Consider the following 21,375-nt stretch of genomic DNA (forward strand, 5'->3'; position numbering starts at 1 on the left):
ATTTTCTATCTGAACAGAACTGTGTAGGTGCTTCAGATCAAATAATGATTGACATTAGCATCACTGTGGCAACATAAACAACTCATGAATGGTGTTAGCATTAGAAAGACATGTAATGTGCTGTGGAACCATCATGACAGAATAGCGGTTCCACAGCACTCTTGTTTTTACATGTGAGTTATGAATGTTGCATGGTGTATTAGTGTGATTGGTACATATTTAGAGCGGCACAGTGCTCCCAGAGAGAAGCTAAATCAGGTAAGATTGTTGTTTGCGAGATCTTCATTGTAACTTTCCCTTCCAGGTAATTTAAAAAGTTACACTGATCAACAGAGAATGGCACCACAAGCAGGACACTCATCTGGTTTAATAAAATGGATTAAAATGAGCTTTACTGTCCTGGCATTCAACTGCCCAATAACATGTGATAAGGAGCTTATTAATAATTTAGGGATGGAAGTTTTGCCAGCGAAACTTGGCAATATCTGATCCATCTTTTTTCCCCATTTATATTATCATGAGATTTTATCATGCAACCATGAAAAATATTATCAGAGAAAAACATTATTTAGTAATGAGTATCATACATATATATATATATATATATATATATATATATATATATATTAAAAAGGTAATTAGATTTAAAAAAATACAGTTTGCCTCATTTTTACAGTACTAGGTATAGAACATGGTTATCACAGGAATAGTGCAGTCACTTCTAATTCTCATTCCTCTCACCATAAAAAACATAAAATGGTCAAATATACTGTGAGTAAAAGTAAAATGATAAAAATTCTAACTAGATGCAGTTTTCCTCACGCACAAACAGACTGATCAAGCAGTGAAAGAAATTACTAAGTGCAATCAGACGTTTAATTCTGATTGGTACTTCTGATTGGTAGCACTGATATCACTTGTACTAAATATATCCCTGAACCACTCAGAATAAGAAGAAAGAAGCAGAAAGCAGAATTTCAGCAAGATTTTTAAATATCTTAAATAGTGGTAAATTCACCACAGAAGCTTTTTGGCTTATTATAAGTGTAAGTTGACAGAGGACTGAAATAATACAAATGAAAATGCAATGTTAAGCAGTTTGTCATTCCTAACATGCACAAATGTAGCACTTAATAATAACCCAACTTTCACCTCTTACAGCTGTAGTGACCTGACTACCACCCTTATTGCCCTGGGGAAGCACTCTTATAAGCACTCTTACTGATCTTAAAAAAAACAACAACAACTAACACATCAAACATGCAGCATTTTAGCTGAATAACGAATAATAAAAGCAGTCAAAATGCTGCTCTGCTATATCATTCTAATTAAATAATAATACTCTTTTGTTTTCATTTTCTTTCATTCATTTACTGTTCCAGTATTTCCAGTATTAAACAGGGTAGACCCTGTTTAATATAGGCAAGGTTCTCCCTAGTTTGTTGTTAACACGTTGCTATAGTAACATTTTAAGGTGAATTATCTTGGTAATGACCCTTCACTCTCTTGCTCCTTTTCTCTCTTTCTCCCCCTCACTCACACACTGATGCACAAACACACACCACCCTGTGTGGGACAACACCCCGTCCTTACAGGTTGAGTGGGGGTCAAGTTGCAGCGAGGAGTTTAGCTGTTCCTTGATTTAAAACGTGGTCTTTGTGTGTCTGTGTGTATATGTATATATGATGTGGGGTCCTGTTTAATACGAGCAGCTGGGCCAAAAATGTGCATGATTGTTCAATGTAAGAGGTACTGCTGTGTATGCATACGTGTGTGTGTGTGTGTGTGTGTGTGTGTGTGTGTGTGTTTGCAACGTCTGCTTGAATGCTTTCTTTCTTTCAGGCGGTTGGGTTGGAGTTTCCTGTGGATCATAACTTCTCTCATGTTCCTAAGAAACTTTCCAAAGGGGCTAAAAAATGCAGGCAGGGTCTCTGGGATGGTCAGCTTTGTGTGTGTGTGTATGTGTGTGTGTGTGTGTGTGTGTGTTTGCATGTGTGTTCGTGTGTCCCATCTTTGTGCCTGTGAACAACCCTCCCCCTTTCCCATAAGCCCCTGCTGTTAAGTGTACAAATCTATGAAAGAGAGGAGAAAGAGAAAGAGAGAGAGAGAGAGAGAGAGAGAGAGACAGACAGACAGACAGACAGGCAGTCAGACAGGCAGACAAAGAAAAGGCCACAAAGACAGAAGGAAAAAGAGAAATTGCAGTTATTGTATCATTGCCGACAATTTTATCTGCAATAAATTTGAGTCAAGTACGAGGGCTAAAGGTCAGAGAAAACTTTTGACTCTAAAAGCACAGAGGACAGCTTTGCTGTCGACTGCTAAAAATAATAAAAAGTATAATGATTGGGAATTGTAAACATTCCCAAGAGGGTTTATGACAGGTAATGAAATATTGTTAAGTGTCAAATAGAAGTGCAAACCCAAAGGAGCAACAGAGAAAAGTCATTTCAGTTGCATAATTTAAAAATGTTTATTACTTCAGTCATATACAACCGACTATTGGCTGACTTTGAGAACCTTGGAAATCTTATTATAGGAAGAAACCCACCTACCCTCCAGGACCTGTTTAGAAGAACATGACAGAAAATAATGCCTGAATTCTCTCACCTTGCCTGCCATAAATCTGAACTGCTTCCCAATTGCAAGCCCTATAGATCGACATGTATGCAAACTATCAGGCAACAGAATACCTTGATCAATATTAGCGGCTTTCCAATAGTCCAAAATACCTAGTGGCCCGTACTATAACTAAAGTGTCCCGAACATGTCATTTCAGACCATTTAAAATAACTTATGTAAAGTGACGACTGCTAAAGAGCCTACTAAATGGCCTAAGAACATTCCTACACCTTTAACTTCATTACAAATCCCAAGATAACTATGCGTAAATATGCAATTTGATATATAACATAGCAATATATCCTAAAACCTAAAAGATTTAGTTCTAACATTAGCTAATGCAGCTAGCGGTATCTGTAGTTTAGTAATTTAGTAGTTTAGTATCTGAGTCTTGATTTATTTGCATTGTCATAACCTCAGCAATTGACTAATCAACAGGTAAATCTGTCAAAATCTACAATTACGACCTGGAGTTTTCATTTTGTTAAATAAGCTAGTTAGCCGCTTACCTACCTGCTAGTTAACCATAAACAGGTGACAAATTAAAGGAAACCCAGATAAACTGTTTTAGTAAAGTGTTGGAATACCAGAAGAACAGCCTCAACGCGCCTAAGTACGTATCATCTGAGTCTCCATTTACATTTAAATTTATTTAACTGCAGGTTAAATATCAAAATATACCATAAAAAAGGGAGCTAGCTTAGCACATAGGTTCTGCAGCTATAAAAGTACCTCATTATATCAGACAGGATAGGCCCTAAGCCATGGAGTGTATTTCCTGACATTACTAACTGAGCTTGGATGTAACTCTCTTTGAACCAGACTTTTTTAAGCATGCTGGGAAAGTACTCAAGTAATTGTACTTATGTCCATGGCTGCGTCCGAAATGGCGCACTAACCTACTACACAGTAGGTGAAAAGCGGTACGCCAGAGGGGTAGCATGTCCGAATTCTCAGTAGGCGAGAAACATTATGCGAGAAATACCCAGATAGTGTACTGGTTCCAGTGAGATTTTGCAGTATGCAACCAACGGGCACTACCCGAGTCAAAAATTCCATAATGCAACGGGACTGGCGCGGACGAGCTCACAAAAAAAAAAAAAAAAAAGGTGCAGGAGACAATGAGTCGGCTCTTTTTAAATATTAAAACTTGGTTAAACAGGATTGGTTCAACAATACCTGAATAACTTGTTAACTTGTTGAAGGTTTAAACAAGGAACAATTGTCAAAGCGTTTGAAAGCTTTTTTATGATCTCCATCATGTCTTAGCCGGCCAAGCTAACGGCAACAAATTTACCTCAGCATGTTAACCCCGCCCACATTAAATTACTAATTCAGTCAACTTGATGTGCTTTTTGCCGTTAATCTGGTGGTCTCTTTAAGATTTTTGTGTTTATGATGACATCGAAGGTCACATGACAATGCTAACATGGTGGATGTAGTATATCCGGGATTGTATTCATACTACACACACATACTGATTAGTACGTACTGTTTCAACGGCCGTGCAGTAGGTACTGCATTGAATGCAGTACGTACTGTCACAGTACGCGGTTTCGGACGCAGCCTGTGTCTTTGTTATCTTAGTGTTCTGCTAAATCATGGAGAGCATAATGCTTTGCTGGGTTCATGCCATGTTTACTCTGAACCCAAACATGATGACCAGAAAAGTAACCTTTCCATTCCAACCAAAAAACTCTAAACTTACCGCTCTGTCGTCTGTCCTTTTGTGTAATCTGTACTTTGACTGGACAATCAGTGTTTAGTCTATCTACTTTTAGTTTCTTCTCTAAACGCACGTTTTGGGGGGAAAAAAAATGATGATAGACTAAATAATTTGCCTCATTCACATGCTTTACACCAGTGACTGTATTTCACATGCAGCTTCTTAATCACTGCTGATGACATGTTACGACGTGTCAGCGATATGGAAGATCAAATTTAGGCAGCGTTTCAATCCGTGTAATCGACTGTCACTGATAGACTACATGAATCTATAGTCTGGACTAGAAAGAAATCAGCCTAAACCTTGCTTCTTTATGCCATTCTGTGTGTTTTTCTTATTACCACTGTAGTTGATATTGCAGTTTGTTCCAGAATAGTCCAAAATAATATGACAAGACATTTGCTAACAGCAAATAATCTGATCTGGATGGCAAAAAATGAAACCTATATTGATGCTAAGGGGGGTTTAGTCATTTGATCTCATTTATACCCATCAGTCCACATGCTGTGTCAGAGGTTAAATGGTGCAATAACTGCATGCAACACAGAGCAGACAGACCAATGGTGTAAAAATACTACAGATACTATGAGTATCTGTGTACAGTATATATCAGTCCTGCTTGTGTGTATTTGTGTTTATAAATTAGGTTTCCAGTAAGGTTATCTCCACCATGCACTGATTGTTAAATGAATAGTTCCCACTTGCAAGTAATCTGAAAATTAGAGCCTGTCAGGCAGGCTCTGGCAGCCCGTTCCTTTTCTAGTCTCTTAGCCATTTGTATTATCTGCTGCAGCTATAAACTCTCTTACATCTGCAGATCCATGTCTGTTCTTAAGACCCAGTGCTAATACACCGTCACTCGCTTTGAACTGCAGAAATGCAATCCACAGATCATCCAAAACCAATTCTGCTGCCATCACGTTGTGTGTGTTTGTGTGGTTGGGCTTAATGAAAGTCATATTTATTTCAAAATGAGTTGCACATGAGCAGAATTTAGCTCTCTTAGATGTGGATTAGTAACAAAATGTTCCATAATACATTACATCTAACAAACAAGTCTGTCAGAGTGAGGCTCTGTTTGAATAGTGTTCAAATTTTCATCATTTTTATGTAGGTAAAAGGCCAAAAAATCCTTATTCTAATTTTTGTCACTTATCATTTAGATACACACGAATTAGACAATTTATTTTAAAATGTTTTGTCTGCCATAATTGACATGTTTATTATATGACATATTTTGCATCAAGCAATGAGAGTTCAAAAAGATTTAGGAAGAAACAAACATTCATCAAGTATACACAAGAGCCAGATTACATGTAGCGACTGGCAAAACTATCAATGCTAGGTTAAATGCCATTGAGTTCAAGAGATCTTCTATGATTCCTCTCCTTCCCCTTCTACTTCCAATTCTCCCTTTTCATCCACTTCTTCTTTTTGTTTAGAAATATCATCTGTCTCGAGTGATTCGATCACAAGAAGACAGCTGACAGAGAGCTGTTTGCACCTAGCAGTTTTATGTGTCTTTCATTTGTCTCCAGTTTAATACCAGGTCTGAACAAGGCCTTATTTGAGTCAATCTTTGTTCTTTGTCTGAGGCTCAACTGGCATTTAATTGGGCATACAGGGATATCCCCTATATACTAAGCCTAAACAGTAAATAGGAAGCCGTTTGGGATTCTCATTGTGTGTTGGAGCGTATAAATGTAAACATATATATATATATATATATATATATATATATATATATATATATATATATATATATATTCCTGTGTGAAGACAGCAGGTTTTCACATAGATCCTGGGTCCAGGGTGTCCTGGGAAATTTTAGCTAAATGTTCGAAACAACATTTAAATTTGGAAAATAAAAATGAAATGACATCAGCAATTCTTTTACATATCTCAATAACAAAGAAGAAAGAGTGGCATGTAATGAGTTGGGAGCTCAAGACAGCCAGGAATCAACCTATCCTACTTCCAACATTATTCTTCCTCTGTGTGTTTACTTCATGGCCTTGGGTATGTTAAGCGTCCTGTTGAGCGTCCTGGTCTCTCTCCAGTCCTTGCTCTTTAGTAACTACAAGTTTCCCTTGCTCACTGTCTCCATGTATGTCTTCCACTTTGCCTGTGTATAGCAGGTGATTCTGTCTTTAATCTTTCATCCCAACACTCTCTGAGTTAGTCACAGAGTAATCTCTATTACCGGCATGACTGCCTAGGAGGATGAGTGTGTGTGTCTCAGTTTTCACAGGTCGATCGATATCACTTTCCATACACGATATGTTAAGTGAGCAAATTCTGATTTAGTAGATGAGAGGAAATAAAACTGATAGAGATCGATTACCTGTCTGCCTCTGTGTTCGTTCTCCTCGTCTCACTCTCTTGCCTGCTTGCGTGCACACATGCACATATATCACGAGTAAGTGTACACATATTTTACAAAACAAAAACTGCTCATATAATATTTCACTCGCATGTCTGAATTATATTGTTCTTCCGATAAGTGTTTTGTTTCTGATCAGACTCAACTGGCTGTCAGCTCCGTTGAAAGATTATTCCAGTGTTATTCTACCTAAATTCATTTGCATGTGTAGTGTGTGTGACACTCTAACGAATTTCAATTTCCCTGTCTGGAGAAAAGAAGAAAAAAAACTGTTTAGTTAAAAACTAACTTATAATGGAAGTCCAAGGGCAGCTGCAGGGACTTGTAGTAAACACTTTCACAACTCTTTCAGCAAAAGGTGTTTGTAAAAAATCTGTATCTTTTCAGTAATGGGAAAGATTTTGTGGTCATTACCAACGTAATAGAGCTCAGGGAAAACATGAAAGCACCCAAGTTTTTTCCTGATTGTGTATTATTGACACAAAATCTTACAGAGAGCATAAGTAACAGGAATTAAATGTATAAAACATCATACAGCTTTCTCTCAGGTCTGTCTCATCCTAGGCCTTCATTGTCAGTGTAAGCACTGCAGTGTAAGCACTGCAGCTTTGAATGAACACAATATAGGGACACATTTTATTAAGGGAAGTTAATAACTGCCTTTAGATTTCCATTATTAGTGCTTTTCACTTTTTTCTCTTAACAGGTACAAAGTACAAATTCTTGTCTGTGGTAATTAGGCATAGGTATGTAAAGTTGAGAAAAACAGCTTTGGCTGTATTCTGCCTCACTTTTTATGCAAAGTCCCTTGGCATAACTGTGCATGGCAGATGAATAAATGTAAATGCAAATTATGGGCTATCAGTGGCCAACCTAACTGTTCTATTTCTAGGATCCTTGTCCTGAGTGACAGCTCAAGATCTTGTGCTGTCATTTCCTGTCACATCCCTGTTCACACCTGAGAATTCCTCAGTCCTGAGAAAGGCCTCCAATATGTCAAAAAAATAATTGGCAGCCCATTTTTGTCTCCAGCCCATCCGGACATCTTATCATTTGAGTTCTGGGCGTCTTCCACTCTGTCAAGCTGAGGATGTGAGAAAGAATACAGGATTTCATCACAAATGACAACTTGTCTAACAGCATATACAAAAAGTGCATGATTTTAGTTGTAGCTAGGAAAACAAAACAACTGACGATTACGTTTTCACGTTAATTTTTTAGCCTTTAAAGTTCAGTTTTAAAACTCTGTAATGGGTATCACATGGATCGATGACCAGTTTCTAAAGCAGTGCCTTCGAATCTTAGCCAGTTTATGAGCTGTCTATGAGATTCTGATAGTTTGAGGATTACGACACTGATGGACAGGTAACCTGTAGAATTTTAAACATATGTCTACACCATGTATCAATACAGCAATTTGGAGCCACATTTGGCAGCTGTGATTCTACTGCTGACAGAAGCGCATCTGCTTATTCACACTCATTTATATTCCATTTCACATGAGTATCCGAGCACAGCATAATTACATTTGCATTCATTCAGACAAACAAAAAGACAGACAGTACCAAACAAAAGCTGGCATTATATACGCACAATCAATATCATATACTTACACACTACTCATATTTACATTTATTAAAATCTGCCATGATCATCAATGTAAAAACATCAAAGCTGAAGCATTTACATACAGGAGTGAACAGTGTGTGGTGTCTATTCAATGAAAACATTCAGTGGTGTGCAGTATATGGATTACTGTTTTCATACTGAAAGCCTAGGGTCAAGGGAGCACACTGGGAAGAGGCACTGTAAAGTCTGATAGCAGCCTGCAGAACAGATATATTGTGCTTCCTACAACATCTTGATCTCTTGCTTTTAATAGAAATGTCATTTAAAACACCATTTACTAAATACCATGCTTACTCTTTCCATGATAAGATCATACATAGCAGCTTCTAAACAAATTACAATCTTGTTTTGTGTATAATCAAATTATTTAAAAGCATGCCATAGGCCTTTGTGCAGCCTCTGTTAAGTGGCATAAAATGACCTGAACTGAAATACATGTGGTGCTCTACAACCATAGTGGCCAAGAGCCACACCAGCAACAACCATTTCACTTGATTTTTACGTCAAGCATTCAAATAACTGCATACTCAACTGAGTGTGCAGTCAGTAATACTCTCCAAGGAATACTTTAGCTCATCTCAGCCTTGTGTTCATTTAAATATAAACATCTCTAAACAAATCCACCCCAACAACACAATAACTGTCTGGCGGAAACTCATCAGAAAGACAATTTTCACAATGTAATAGAAGAGTGAAATGAATTCCTCAAGGGGAGCTCCAAGGTAAAGTGTAGAAGCAATGTGGCCTTATGGGGTTTAGTATTGGGTCCCAGTTGTGCCACACTCTATTCAAGACATACTGTGCTTGAGATAGCAATACCTGACACTCTCAAAGGAAGAGAATGAAGCAAGCATCACTACCTTACTTACAAGGGAGAGGCATACTAGATTATTTTAACAGATCTAAAGCCAAGACCGCTATAAACTCCTTTAAAAGTAGAGAAGGGGCACCTTACACTGTCCACAGTGTGTGCTGATAGAAAATGTTCTATTATGCTGTACCTTTTAAGAAAACTTGATGTTTTTCTTTAACTCCTGCAACCCAATGTTTGAAGTGTCTGTAACATTTTGTCCTTTTATCAATTTCTTCATTTGGAAGAGCGACTCAGTGGAAAACAGATTTTATATATATACTCAGACTTCTGCTTAATGCAAATGTGTTCCTGTAACTTCATATGCTGTACTGAAGGGATTTAGGACCAAAAGCTTTTGTCATTAAAAGGATTTAATCCTGACCAAGGTTATTTGACTCTTTGATTCTTCTATACAAAATTATCCTAGAATAAATAATTAAAGAAAACATTATCTAACATTACAGCCATGTTGATTTGACGTCACACCATAAACAGGGAAGGAACTGGTAGTTGAGAACACTATCAAGTTTCAATTTCAAGTTGAAGGGGCATTTTTGGTAGCTTTTACCGGCTGTAGGCGAGGAATTACAACAAATTTCAACTTCAAATGCAGCATCGGTCTCTAGCGGTTAAATAGGTTCAGCAGTTCCCAGCCAAGTGCACAAAGCTCAGCCCCCAGCATCTATGGTGGGCAGCAGAGTTCTATCCAGACATCCATTTTCTGTACTGCTTATCCTACACAGGCTCGCAGGAAGCCTGGAGCCTATCCCAGTGAGCTCGGGGCACAAGGTGGGAGACACGCTGGACGGGGTGCCAATCCATAGCACACACTCACACACCCATTCACACACTACAGACAAATTTGGGAATGCCAGTCAGTCTACAAGGCATGTCTTCGGACTGGGGGAGGAAAATGGAGTACCCAAAGGAAGCCCTGAAGCGTGGGGAGAACGTGCATGCTCCGCGCACACGGCAGAGGCAGGATTTGAGCCCACAACCCTGGAGGTGCAAGGCAAACATGCTAACCACTAAGCCACCCTGCCCCTTTGTCAACAGAGTTTTATATTGTAGAATATTAGAATATTGTCATGGCATCACTTTTAAACCATGAAGTAGCTGTTAATTTATTAAGGGCATTGATAGAGATGATAAAAGTACTTAAAATTTGTTTGTACCATATAAAGAAAGATTACCTCACAAGAAGATATAGGAAACTCAGATACTCAAAATAGCTTACATCTTAATGGAACTCATCGAGTATTGAGTTCCATTAATAAGTTTACAATACATTTTGTAAAGAGTGTTTGATGTAAGACATTGTACTGACCGCCATGTCTCCCATGTTCAGGCTGGCTGATGGTTTCAGCATTTTAGCCTGACCTGTGCTTTTGCTAACTCCTCCAAGTTATAACACTATGAAGATGTGAAATTCAGCTCATACTGATATACAGAGTGATCGAGTGCCTTCACTGTCTTTTTTTCTTTGTAATGCATTTTTCAGTTGACGGTCACTACTGGTGTTAGCTTGTTAGCATTGTTAATTGCATCGGAGTTTGATGGAGTTATGCTGCATTCAAATTACATCAATGGAAAGTTGGAGCTTTGAATTGCGGAATTTTCCACCTCCATGCATTCAAGCTACAAAGTGAACAAAAAACATCGAGGCATCCATGTTCGTCTTTTGTTAGAAACAAGCTAGCCAGCTAACTGTGATGAGTGACGTATATTTTCCTCCTCAAAACAGCATGGGAGGGGCACAGGATACAAGTTTGTGTGTATGCAATACAAATACATTGCATCTAATAAACATCACATTTAGATTTGCGCAATATTACTGGAGAGTGATAATGGTTCAGATGAGAGAAGGAGAATTCCAAACATGGAAAGCAAGCAGGCTGTATTTTCAGGCTGTACAATATTTCAGATGTTGTAAAAACTGTCTTGTTAAAGCACTTTGTACAAGCAAGTCAATGTGACACATTTTTAGCTATAGTGATAACAGCTCTGTCATTTCTCTGATGCCGTCTGTCACGTCTGAATTGAATGTACCGTCAAATTGGATGAGTCACGATTCAAATGAACATTTGTTGTGGTGTGAAAGTAGCCAGTCAGTCTCCACACTCATTGATGCATTAAAAACTGTTATACAGGATATGTGTTTTTAAACAGCATTGACAGGAAGTATCTCACACATTCATATCTACAGGGTGTCCCAAAGGTCTCCATTACATAGGGGAAATTAACACTTATTAGCAAAATGTCTTACAAAATTTTTCATACTTAGTTTATATTGTATATATATATTTTTTTCAGATAGCTTTTAAGAATGCCTTTGACAAAAGAAGAACGTATTGAAATCATTCTCATGGCTGGATCAGGAACCATGGCAAACACATCACACGTGACACGGTTGCCAAACTTATTAACAAATTCGAAAAGAATGGACGTGTTGTGGACCAACCGAGAAGTGGACGTCCACGAACATCCATTGATGAATGCACAACCGGCGTGGTGCTCGCAGACATATTCCCCTATGTATGGAGACTTTTGGTACACCCTGTACATTTACTCCTCTCATTTCTCCTCTCTCAATTAGATTAGAAAAGCTGAATTGCTCCATAATTCATAACATTCCAGAAAAAGTCACAAACAGTTACTGCATCATAATTTCATAGATCATAGTTTTGAAATACATTTATGTCCATAAACCACTCCTTTACATCTCCATTTAAAATGGACACACACACACACACCCCTAGTGGCATTTTAGTGTATCCAATCCACCAATTGGCATGTTTTAGGAGATGGGAGGAAACTGGAGAACCCTGTGGCAGCATAGATTCTCATTATTAAACTCCCAGGGCCCATCGTCAGGTCCAGACTTCTGTTCCTCATTCTTGTCACTACATTACTGAAGAATTTATGGTGTTTACTGAATAATATGTTAATTTGCTAAGAAATATTATGCTGCAAGCGCTTTCAACGGTTACGTTGCACCAATTTAAGCCCACCTTGTCCCCATGTGTGCCAAAATGTTGTGCAGTACTATCTAGTATGATTCATCCTCTAGTGTCTCTCCTGTTCAGGATCTGGTTCATGTTGGATTTAAATACTGAAAAATGCCACACAATCTGTACTGCAAGACCTGTGGCTAATAAGGTGCCATATTCAATTCAATTACTCCTTTGTGGAAAATATGGCTATGCGAGAATGGTTTTCCACAGCCTACCTATGGAAGCTACTTTGCTAAATTTATGGGACAAAAAAAAATTGGGTAGAAAATATACACATCTAACAATCAACAGCACAATATACCTGATAAAATTCATCAAGAGCGCATCAAGTAGCTCAAGTGTAGCACGTTTACATTTATAGAGGCTGCTGATTTGATCTGTTGCATTATCGAGCACTCTGCCAGGATGTGTTAGGCAGGGTTACCATTCATTTGCAAAGATGTCAAATCACTTCGCACATGTGCACATGGCTCTCCCATCTCTCACTCTTTAAAAAAAAATACTGGTTTGAATTTTCACAGAAAAACCCTCTGCATGATTAAGCTGCAGCTGAAGTTAAACTACATTTAGATGAGATAGAAAAAAAAGTGACAGGGAAAAATGCAAACGTGGACGTTCTTCTGCAAAATCCTGCAATCTGACAAAGCAGAAAGATTCTTATTGAAAAACAATTTGGTGTTGTGGTTTGTGTGCCCATTTGCATTTTGAACGGGAAGCACATTTTGTTTTAAATCTTGTTTGTGGGTCTCAAAAGAAGCTGTGTGGTTACAGACCCGCTACCAGACAGCAGAGATGTTGGTCAACCATACAATCAAGCAGGCAAATAGAGGCTTTTCGTCTACCTAATCTAGAGTATGTGGTTGACCAAAAAGAAAGGTTTCAAAATGCAACTAAGAATAACCAATAGCCTGGGCACATTTCTAAAAGATAACACTTTTTACAACACTTCCAATGGCCTGGGTTAAACAATCGCACCATCACATAACAGGGATCTATTCATTTGGGAGATTTTATTCAGAAGCAACTGTCTTGAACAAAGACAGAAAGAGCAACTGACCAGGACAAGGCCTAGTACAATTCCCAGGAACTTACTGGAACCGACTGACCATGTGAGAACAGAATGTGATACAGTACCAGGATAAAGGAAGATGTATTTGGGAATAGAGGGTATGCGCTGATGTCACTTTCCTGCCGGAGCACGCCCACTCGGCCGGACTGAGTGGCAAAACGTCCAGCAAAATGGCTGGTTTTAATAGGGGAAGCTGAGAAAACGCTGGCATAACTAACGATTATCAGGTTAAATTAAAGGCAGTTGGACTCAACAGTGACCCTTACAGCTTGCCCAAGAACCTGTGGTCCGTGGACATTGGCATGAGGCCAGAAATGGGTTTTCCCGACATTTATATGTACCTGATTTCGAGGCTGGGGAAATACACTAAGCAAAGCCTGAAGGCATACAAAAGCCTTGACGCTTGGTCCTACTTCAAGGCGGGATTTGCTGGAGAAATTAAAGTGATAAGAACACAAATAAACATTCTGGTTCTATGTGGACAGGTATGTACAAATAGTTTTATTTTATTATATAATTATATCCGGTAAACCGTAATCTAGCTAGTCCGAGTTTGTTTGTAGCGAACACTGCTTCCACGTACTAACGTTATATATTTGTGTCAGAGAATGAATGCGCCCCCGTTATTCATCAGTGGGAAAAGAAATATTTAGCAAATTATTCATCATTGTACAACATGAATACCACGTGCCAAAAGAACTTACACGTACACTGCTCGACTTAGTAAAAAGGACTGAATGGTTTTTTTGACACTCTGTGAAAAGATAGCTCTGAATTCTTGTTGAATCTGTTAGCACCGTCGATCTCACAACAGCTTTTTCCCCATTTTAGATGCGTTTTTTTTCTGTGTTTTCGTGGAATTCACGCTGTACACTAATGCTGCCGTTCAGTCTTTTTGACGCTCAGTGGGCGTGACCGTGGCGAGTTCCGCCTACCATGACGTCACGTGCATACCTTCTATATTTATTCTACGTCATGCCTTTTGAGACAGCTTAGTTAAAACATTAGCAACTGTCACCATTTTGTTCCTGAACTGAGGATTAAAGGACTTAAGGTCCCCTCCCCATGATGATTTCTTCAGATCTCAGAAAGAGAGACAGATGGGGAAAGAGCACTCACACAGTGATTGTTGCATCCATCTCACACACACTTACCAATTTATCTTAAAGGTAACTTATTCCTGTTATACTATAATCAATCACACAGAGAAGGATGGGTTCAACTTTTCATTCTGGCTCCTGGCTCAAGAATTCTTCTTCTTTCCTTATGCCATATCAACGGAGTTTTCTCCTTTCCACTGTCACATTTGGTTTGCTCATTAGAGGGCTACACATGGATCTGTGTAAACCTGCTTTGTTTCAATGGCAGTGTTTAGAAGCAGATTTCCATAAATTTGACTGTATAGTCTGAATGAATTGTTCATGCACCCTAAACCTGGCAGTCAGCTGAACATCTGTTTACATGCACATTAGATATGATCTGAACCATTTATGAGTGGAACAGTACTTAGTGTAAATGTCACCATAACAACCAGAAGCTTGTCTTGACATTGTATAATATATAGATAATGTTAACTCAGCATATTGGCAAGGTTTTCGGTCTCAGCAAAATGTAGCATAATTGTACTAAAACAGCGAGGAAAAGAATTTGTGCACCTCAAAATATACCTAGATGCCTTTCACACCCTCACAACCAACCAACAGTGGCTGGTCGTGACATTACACAGGAGTGCTAAAATCTAATATCAGCAGCTTGACAATGAATGAAGGAATCACAATGAATGCATTATATCACACGGTCTTATTGATGGTACAATAAGAATGATGAGCAAACTATCACCCCCACACACCCACACACACCCACATATACACCCACATATACCCACACACACCCACACACTTAAATGCAAATAGACAGCTGCATTTTATGAGTTGTCATTTTTTAAGTATGTTTTTAAAGGGTTTCAGGCCATGTTTCCTCCAAATAGCATTCAAACAAAACAAAACCACAAAACCTTCTGTTCTGTTGTCTGTCCGTTGGTGTAATTTGTATCCTGATTGGACGATGTGAGTTTCTCCTCCAAGGGCATTTTTGGGGAAAAGAATGATAGAGTAAATCTTCATTCACATTCATTACTCCGAGTTAAGCGAAGTAGGCTTCACGCTGTCTAAATACCTGACATGACTGATAGATACATGAATATACAGACTGGTTTAGAAAGAAAAAGTTATGCTGTTCTTACACTTGGTGCTGCTGCACTTGCTTCCACAAAAATCTGCCTTAAGACATTTATTAACAGCAAATAATCTGATGTGGATGCCAAAAATAAAACCTTATACTGATGTCTTTTTATCTTTGAAGGACAGGGAGGCTTAGCCCATTTATACCAGGTTCCCTTGCTTGTAATTTTTTTAACTTTTATAATTTATAATGTGTAACATGGACTTGGTTTCTTTAGAAGAGCAGCTTGGCATCCAACATCCAGTCTGAAGCAACCACATGCGCCAGATGTACACATTCTGATACTGATAGTGGATTCATGGCAACTATTTTGTCTAAAGGATTGTTAAACTAATTACACCGTCTATACAATCAACAAGAAACTCATAAATTCATATTGGCTTCAATTGGTGTACTGTATTCCCATTCAGTTATAAACAGTGTTGTTTTTTTTTTACTTTTATTATCATTGAGCTATCAATTGGATTAACCTTTTAACAATCCAGATTATTAAAACAACAATAACAGATTATTAAAATGCATGTAATCATAGCTTGTCTCTTGTTAAAAGTACTATAAAAACAGAATCAAGTTCATTCTCTTTAGGTTTTCAAAAATGATTCATCAGTATTCTCATACCTTAATATTCTCTTCAATAAGCTTTCTCACACTATTTTCATCATCTAACTGGTATGTATGCATGTACATTAGTTTTTACTATATGTATAGTATTGAATGCATGGTTAATAACTTATAATGCTTGCTTATAGCACTTGTATTTTAATCGTACATCTGCATGATCATGAATCTATATAAAATCAGCTGAAATGCACACACAGAACTTCTAAAGCATTGGATCAGATTTATCCTGTGTTGGCTCAGAATTATTACATCTCTCCCACTGGGATTCTGTGTTGTCTGAAACGGTTCCCAAATGCTCGCTGTGCTCCACCCTGCCACCGGAAAGTTAACTATACCGCAATACTCCCCAGAGTACACTGCCACGCCCCTGACCTCTTGTTAAACCAATTATACAAGCCAGTCCCCTATCTCCACGGAAATGCATCGCTGGCTCCGCCCCCCCCTCTCAGCCAGTGGCCCTGAGAATATCTGCAGAACAAACAGACACACACACACACACAGTCTCCCCTTCTCTTTCTGTGCAAGGAGTGGTGTATTGGCTAAGCTAGATGTATTCATATTTAAACAGCATATTGATGTAACGTTTTAAATTCATTGTGGCTTTGGAGCCGCTCCCACCTATGCCCTCTAATTTAGAGTCTTATTATAGCTCAGCAAACGCACACACAAATGCACCAAAATTTGGGCCGCATGGGCATTTCGGGAGAGAACAACCACTCTATCACGTCACGGTTTTTCAGGGACACATCATTGCAAACTAGCATTTACAAAACCACATCTGAAACAGAGCAAAGTGTTATCTGTGGAGACTCCCAGAGATGTTTAAACACACATACACCCACACAGACAGACTATCATTTACATCTGCCTCTCCTCCAACCCTCCCTCCCCTCATGTGTGTCTGTCAGGTACAGATGGGGAGGATTTCCCCTCCCCCAATCAGAGTGAGGAATCATCTGAATTAACGAGCAAGAGCGGAAGAGAGAGAGCGAGTGAGAGAGAGAGTGAGGGAGAGAGAGAGAGAGAGAGAGAGATGGGGAGAGACAGACAGATTTACAGAGAAAGACTGAAGAGAGAGAGAGAGATTGTGTAAAGCTGTGACTGTACTGTGCTCAGTGGTTGTCATGGTGACTATAGTGAGCAGGTAGCGAGCAGAGTCTCCTGGGAAAGAGCAAGCAGCATTGCACTTCTCTATCCACTCTCTCTCTTTCTCTCTCTCTTTCTCTCTCTCACTCACTCCTCCTCTCTCTGCATCCCCCAATCTCTTTCCCTCTTTCCATTTTCTCTATAATTGGATTATATTTGGATCGGATTCTACATCACTTGTAAAACGCTTTGGATAAAAGCGCCTGCCAAATGAATAAATGTAAACGTATAATTACTGCTTTCAGTATATTAACAACAAGGTGTAGTTAGCGTGCGGCTGAAAACAACCGAATATTGTAATAGCTCAATCATAATTAGCTGTGTGATCCACAAGCCCTTTTTGACATACAGTAGACCTAAAACAAGGTTCTATTTGTGTAAAGATAAATCCTTCGGGTATTGATGTTGTGACCCAGATTTCACCTGCTAGCATCCATCACCTTGGGGCCTGCCTCAGTGGAGGAGTGCAGAGCAGTGGGTGGAGGTCAGAAGGACGTGAGTCAGTGTGAAGCTTTCTGTGGAATTGACACTGCTGAGGTACCTGCCCTGACACCTCTAAATGAATTACTCTTTCCTAGATGCAAGTGCTAATGTGGGATTATTTTAGGATTTAACTAAATATGCTCAAAAGGTATATATGCCAGGTAAGCAGGGATGAGTAATATAACTGATTCCTAGATTCATCATGATACTCTTATGTAAAATGCTGCACTGATTCATAAAAACATCATCAGGCTTTTACAGGCTCATGCATACACGTTTTTACTGGGATTAAAAAAAACAACAAGAAAAACACTATAGAATACATGAAGCCCAGTGTTTTTCATGATGGATGAAAATGATCAGCAGCATGTGGTCATACTGGAAGAACTCAAAATGCATAATGCAGAAATAAAAGATCAAAATACACCAAGATGCATTAAGAATCATTTTATAATCACATCATGGCACCTAGCATAAAAAATGTAATCAAATCGTCGGATGCCTAGAGATTCCTAGCCTGGCTGCCAAGCAAGCAAAATGCACTGCTCTCTTAATGAAAGTGAGTAAAGCAATTACCAAATCTCAAGAAAAAAATCATCCAAGTGAGATTTGATCCACCATTTGTGTTCTGAATTACACCTATCTGAACCATAATTCAGATTAGAAAGGATGCTGTCAGTTCCTGCACATGAGAAGGCACACGTCAACACACTTTCTCAGACTCTTTCTCAGAATTAACCAGTGTAAATAATAAATAGTAACTTTTTTGTTTTTGCTTCAGTGTGATATCCCTGTAGGATTTCTGCCTTATTGGTATTACCTTAGCAAATCCCACGTACTACCTATGATACACAGAGTTATGAAATGGCTAGAAAGATGTTGATACAGTGCAGCATGTATCTTATTACAGTCGCACATGATTGTGTCTGTGTGGTCTGAGAATGTCAGGGGTAGAAATTCCCTGCTTCACACATTCCTTTCTCCCATTTTCCCTCTCTCCTCCTCTCCCTCTATGGTTGTCTTTGTCGTCCACAGCACAAAACACTGATTCAGTATTGACCAACATGATCCTAAGCATGCAACTACACACATACACGCATACAAACACACACACACAAAGAAAAGACAAAGAGGAAGGGGATATGTCCGTTTAGCAACAATTCCAGATCTAAATTAAACTCTTGTTTTGGCAGACAGGACTGTAAAGGATATTACACCACTGAACTTCCTTTCAAGAGGCCTCAACATCTGACTGATAAAAACTTTACTCTGGACAAGGGTCAATAGTGGCCTGTTTGAGCTTCAAGTCTAATCAAATGAGTGGGTGGAAATGAAAAAAAAAGAAATGTGTCTAGATGATAAGAGAGAGACATGGGAAGAAAGGGACCGTGAAGGAGGCAAAAATATGGAAAGAATATGTGAGGCTTATGCATACATTTTATAAAATTATAAAATGATTCCTTGTGCATCTTGATTTCTTTTCCTAAGCATTATGATTTTGTCCATTATGACCACAAGCTGCTTTTTAGAACATAAAACTATCCTTTTTGTCCATCATGAAAACACTGAGCTTAATGTATTCTATAGTGTTTATTTTTTAACACATTTAAAAATGTATGTGTAAGCCTGAAAAGACCTGATATAACATTCTTTCCCACTTTCTCTCTCTGTTTCTATCCTTATCTCAACAATGACCTCACACTTCAGCACTATTCTCACAACCTGAATGAAAAGTTACCAAGGTTAAGGTTAAGGTTAAGGGTTAGAGGTTAACGTTCATACTTTTTCCATACAAAGTGTTTTGTATTGGACTGAACAAAATCCAACCACTCTTCCTCGTTTGTTTGTCAGGTAAGTATGAAAAGTGTAGGTTTCAGCTTTGAGTACTGACCATGCTTGTTTTCATGGTAGATCTGTAACTGGTGTGATTGGTATAATGTTTGCTTTAATTGTATATCTACTCGTAGAAAAAAAGACAGAATTTCCTGACCTTGTTTATTTAGTTAGATGTTTAGTTTCAATTACATAATTGCATTTTGCACTGTATGCACTAGGAAGCTGCTTCCATTGCCCCACTCAAACATCAATGTCTGCGTCCAGAAACCGCACACTGCTACACTGACCAGTGTGTTCTACAGGAAACTCAGTATTTGTGAAAACCACACGTGAAGTCGCGTGCTCTTTAGTGCAGTGTTGTGCGGTTCTGGACGGAGCCTCCTGTATATGGTCAGTTCCTCTCAGCTCCTGCGAGTGCCAATGACGTCATTCTCCATCGCTCTAGCCTGCAGCCGTTCCTCCTATCTGCACCCCACCTCCTATCTATTGCACCTACCCCACCCTACCTACGGGGCTAATAAACCCCGATCCCACAACCGCCCCACGACCTCGATCCATCCGAGCAGACGAAGGCCAAACGGCCGTAATTAGATGAGACGTGCTAATTATGGCCTATCCCACCACGCACTATCGCGCGCGCGCTCACCCAGACACACACTGAGAAGCTACTACGCATCGACACACGGACCAGGCTAGGGGAGGGGGCTCGGGCTAGTTGTATGTCCCTGACCTACAACGTCCACCAGGCCACTCACAAAGCCACGCGTTGATCAATAAAGCTGGTGGGTTTTAAAAAAAAAAAAAAACGTTAACGGAACCCCGCAGGTGACGTCTCCACTGAGCTCTCGCGCGCGCGACACGCTGTTTGCGGTCAAGCGAGAAACGCGGCTCGCCTCCGAGATTTACAACTGAGCACCGAGCACGTTCTACAAAGACACTGTTTATTTATGACGCCATCCAACACACACATAAGAACAACACACCGTCAAATCTGTCATTAAGTGCACACACACACACACACACACACACACACACACACATACAGGTGCTGAAACCGAGGTCTCGCGCGGCCACGTTTGTCTGCGGATAACAATAGAGCGCGACTGCTCGGCTTACCGACACAGAGTGCGCGAGCAGCAGCGCCACAGCCATCCAGCCCGGCAGCTTCATGGCAGCAGCAGCAGCAACACGGATCACCGGATCACCCGCTCGCCCCGCTTCGTCTCCAGAAAAAGACGGGGAAAACACTCAAATCTTCTCCTCAGTTTTCAGGATCCGAGTTCAGTGCAGGCGGTCGTCGGGACATCCGTCCTGCCCGGGATCTAGCTGAATCTAATCCTCGCTAAAGCGCACGAAGACCGAAAGAGGAGCCGTGGCGCACAGCCTAGCAGCCTTTCACTGACTTTTGGTGCTCGGGTCCTGTTGGACTCACAATTAGCAAGATCCAGCCTCCAGTCTCTCTCTCTCTCTCTCTCTCTCTCTCTCTCTCAGGAGGATGTGCGCCGGGCCGGGTGGGTTCTCCTAATGAGGACAAGAGCGCCCCCTGCAGCCCGCCTGAGTATCCGTTACAAACGGGGAGCGGAGAGACCGGGATTCTCCACTCGTCACTCCCGCTATCACTACACAAGCTGGTGTGTGTGTGTGTGTGTGTGTGTGTGTGGGCATGTTTTTATCTCTTCCCACACCAAATGTCCTCAGAAGGAATATCTGACGTTGTTGTGGAGACGTCTGTCCCCCAAGAGAACAACTAAT

At 39.7% G+C, this 21,375-nt stretch overlaps 1 protein-coding gene across 1 annotated transcript in view; it reads right to left on the minus strand.

Annotated features, from left to right (window-relative positions):
* The window catches only part of sdc3 (syndecan 3), a 34,541-nt gene extending 13,465 nt beyond the window's left edge, over positions 1–21,076 (minus strand). The window contains exon 1 of the mRNA XM_053613072.1: positions 20,740–21,076. Within this exon, the coding sequence (XP_053469047.1) occupies positions 20,740–20,793 (54 nt within the window). The 5' untranslated portion in view covers positions 20,794–21,076. The remainder of the gene's footprint in view (positions 1–20,739) is intronic.
* Positions 21,077–21,375: the final 299 nt, after the last annotated feature.

The sequence above is a fragment of the Ictalurus furcatus genome, chromosome 24 (genome assembly GCF_023375685.1).
Source record: "Ictalurus furcatus strain D&B chromosome 24, Billie_1.0, whole genome shotgun sequence".
Lineage (NCBI taxonomy): Eukaryota > Metazoa > Chordata > Actinopteri > Siluriformes > Ictaluridae > Ictalurus > Ictalurus furcatus.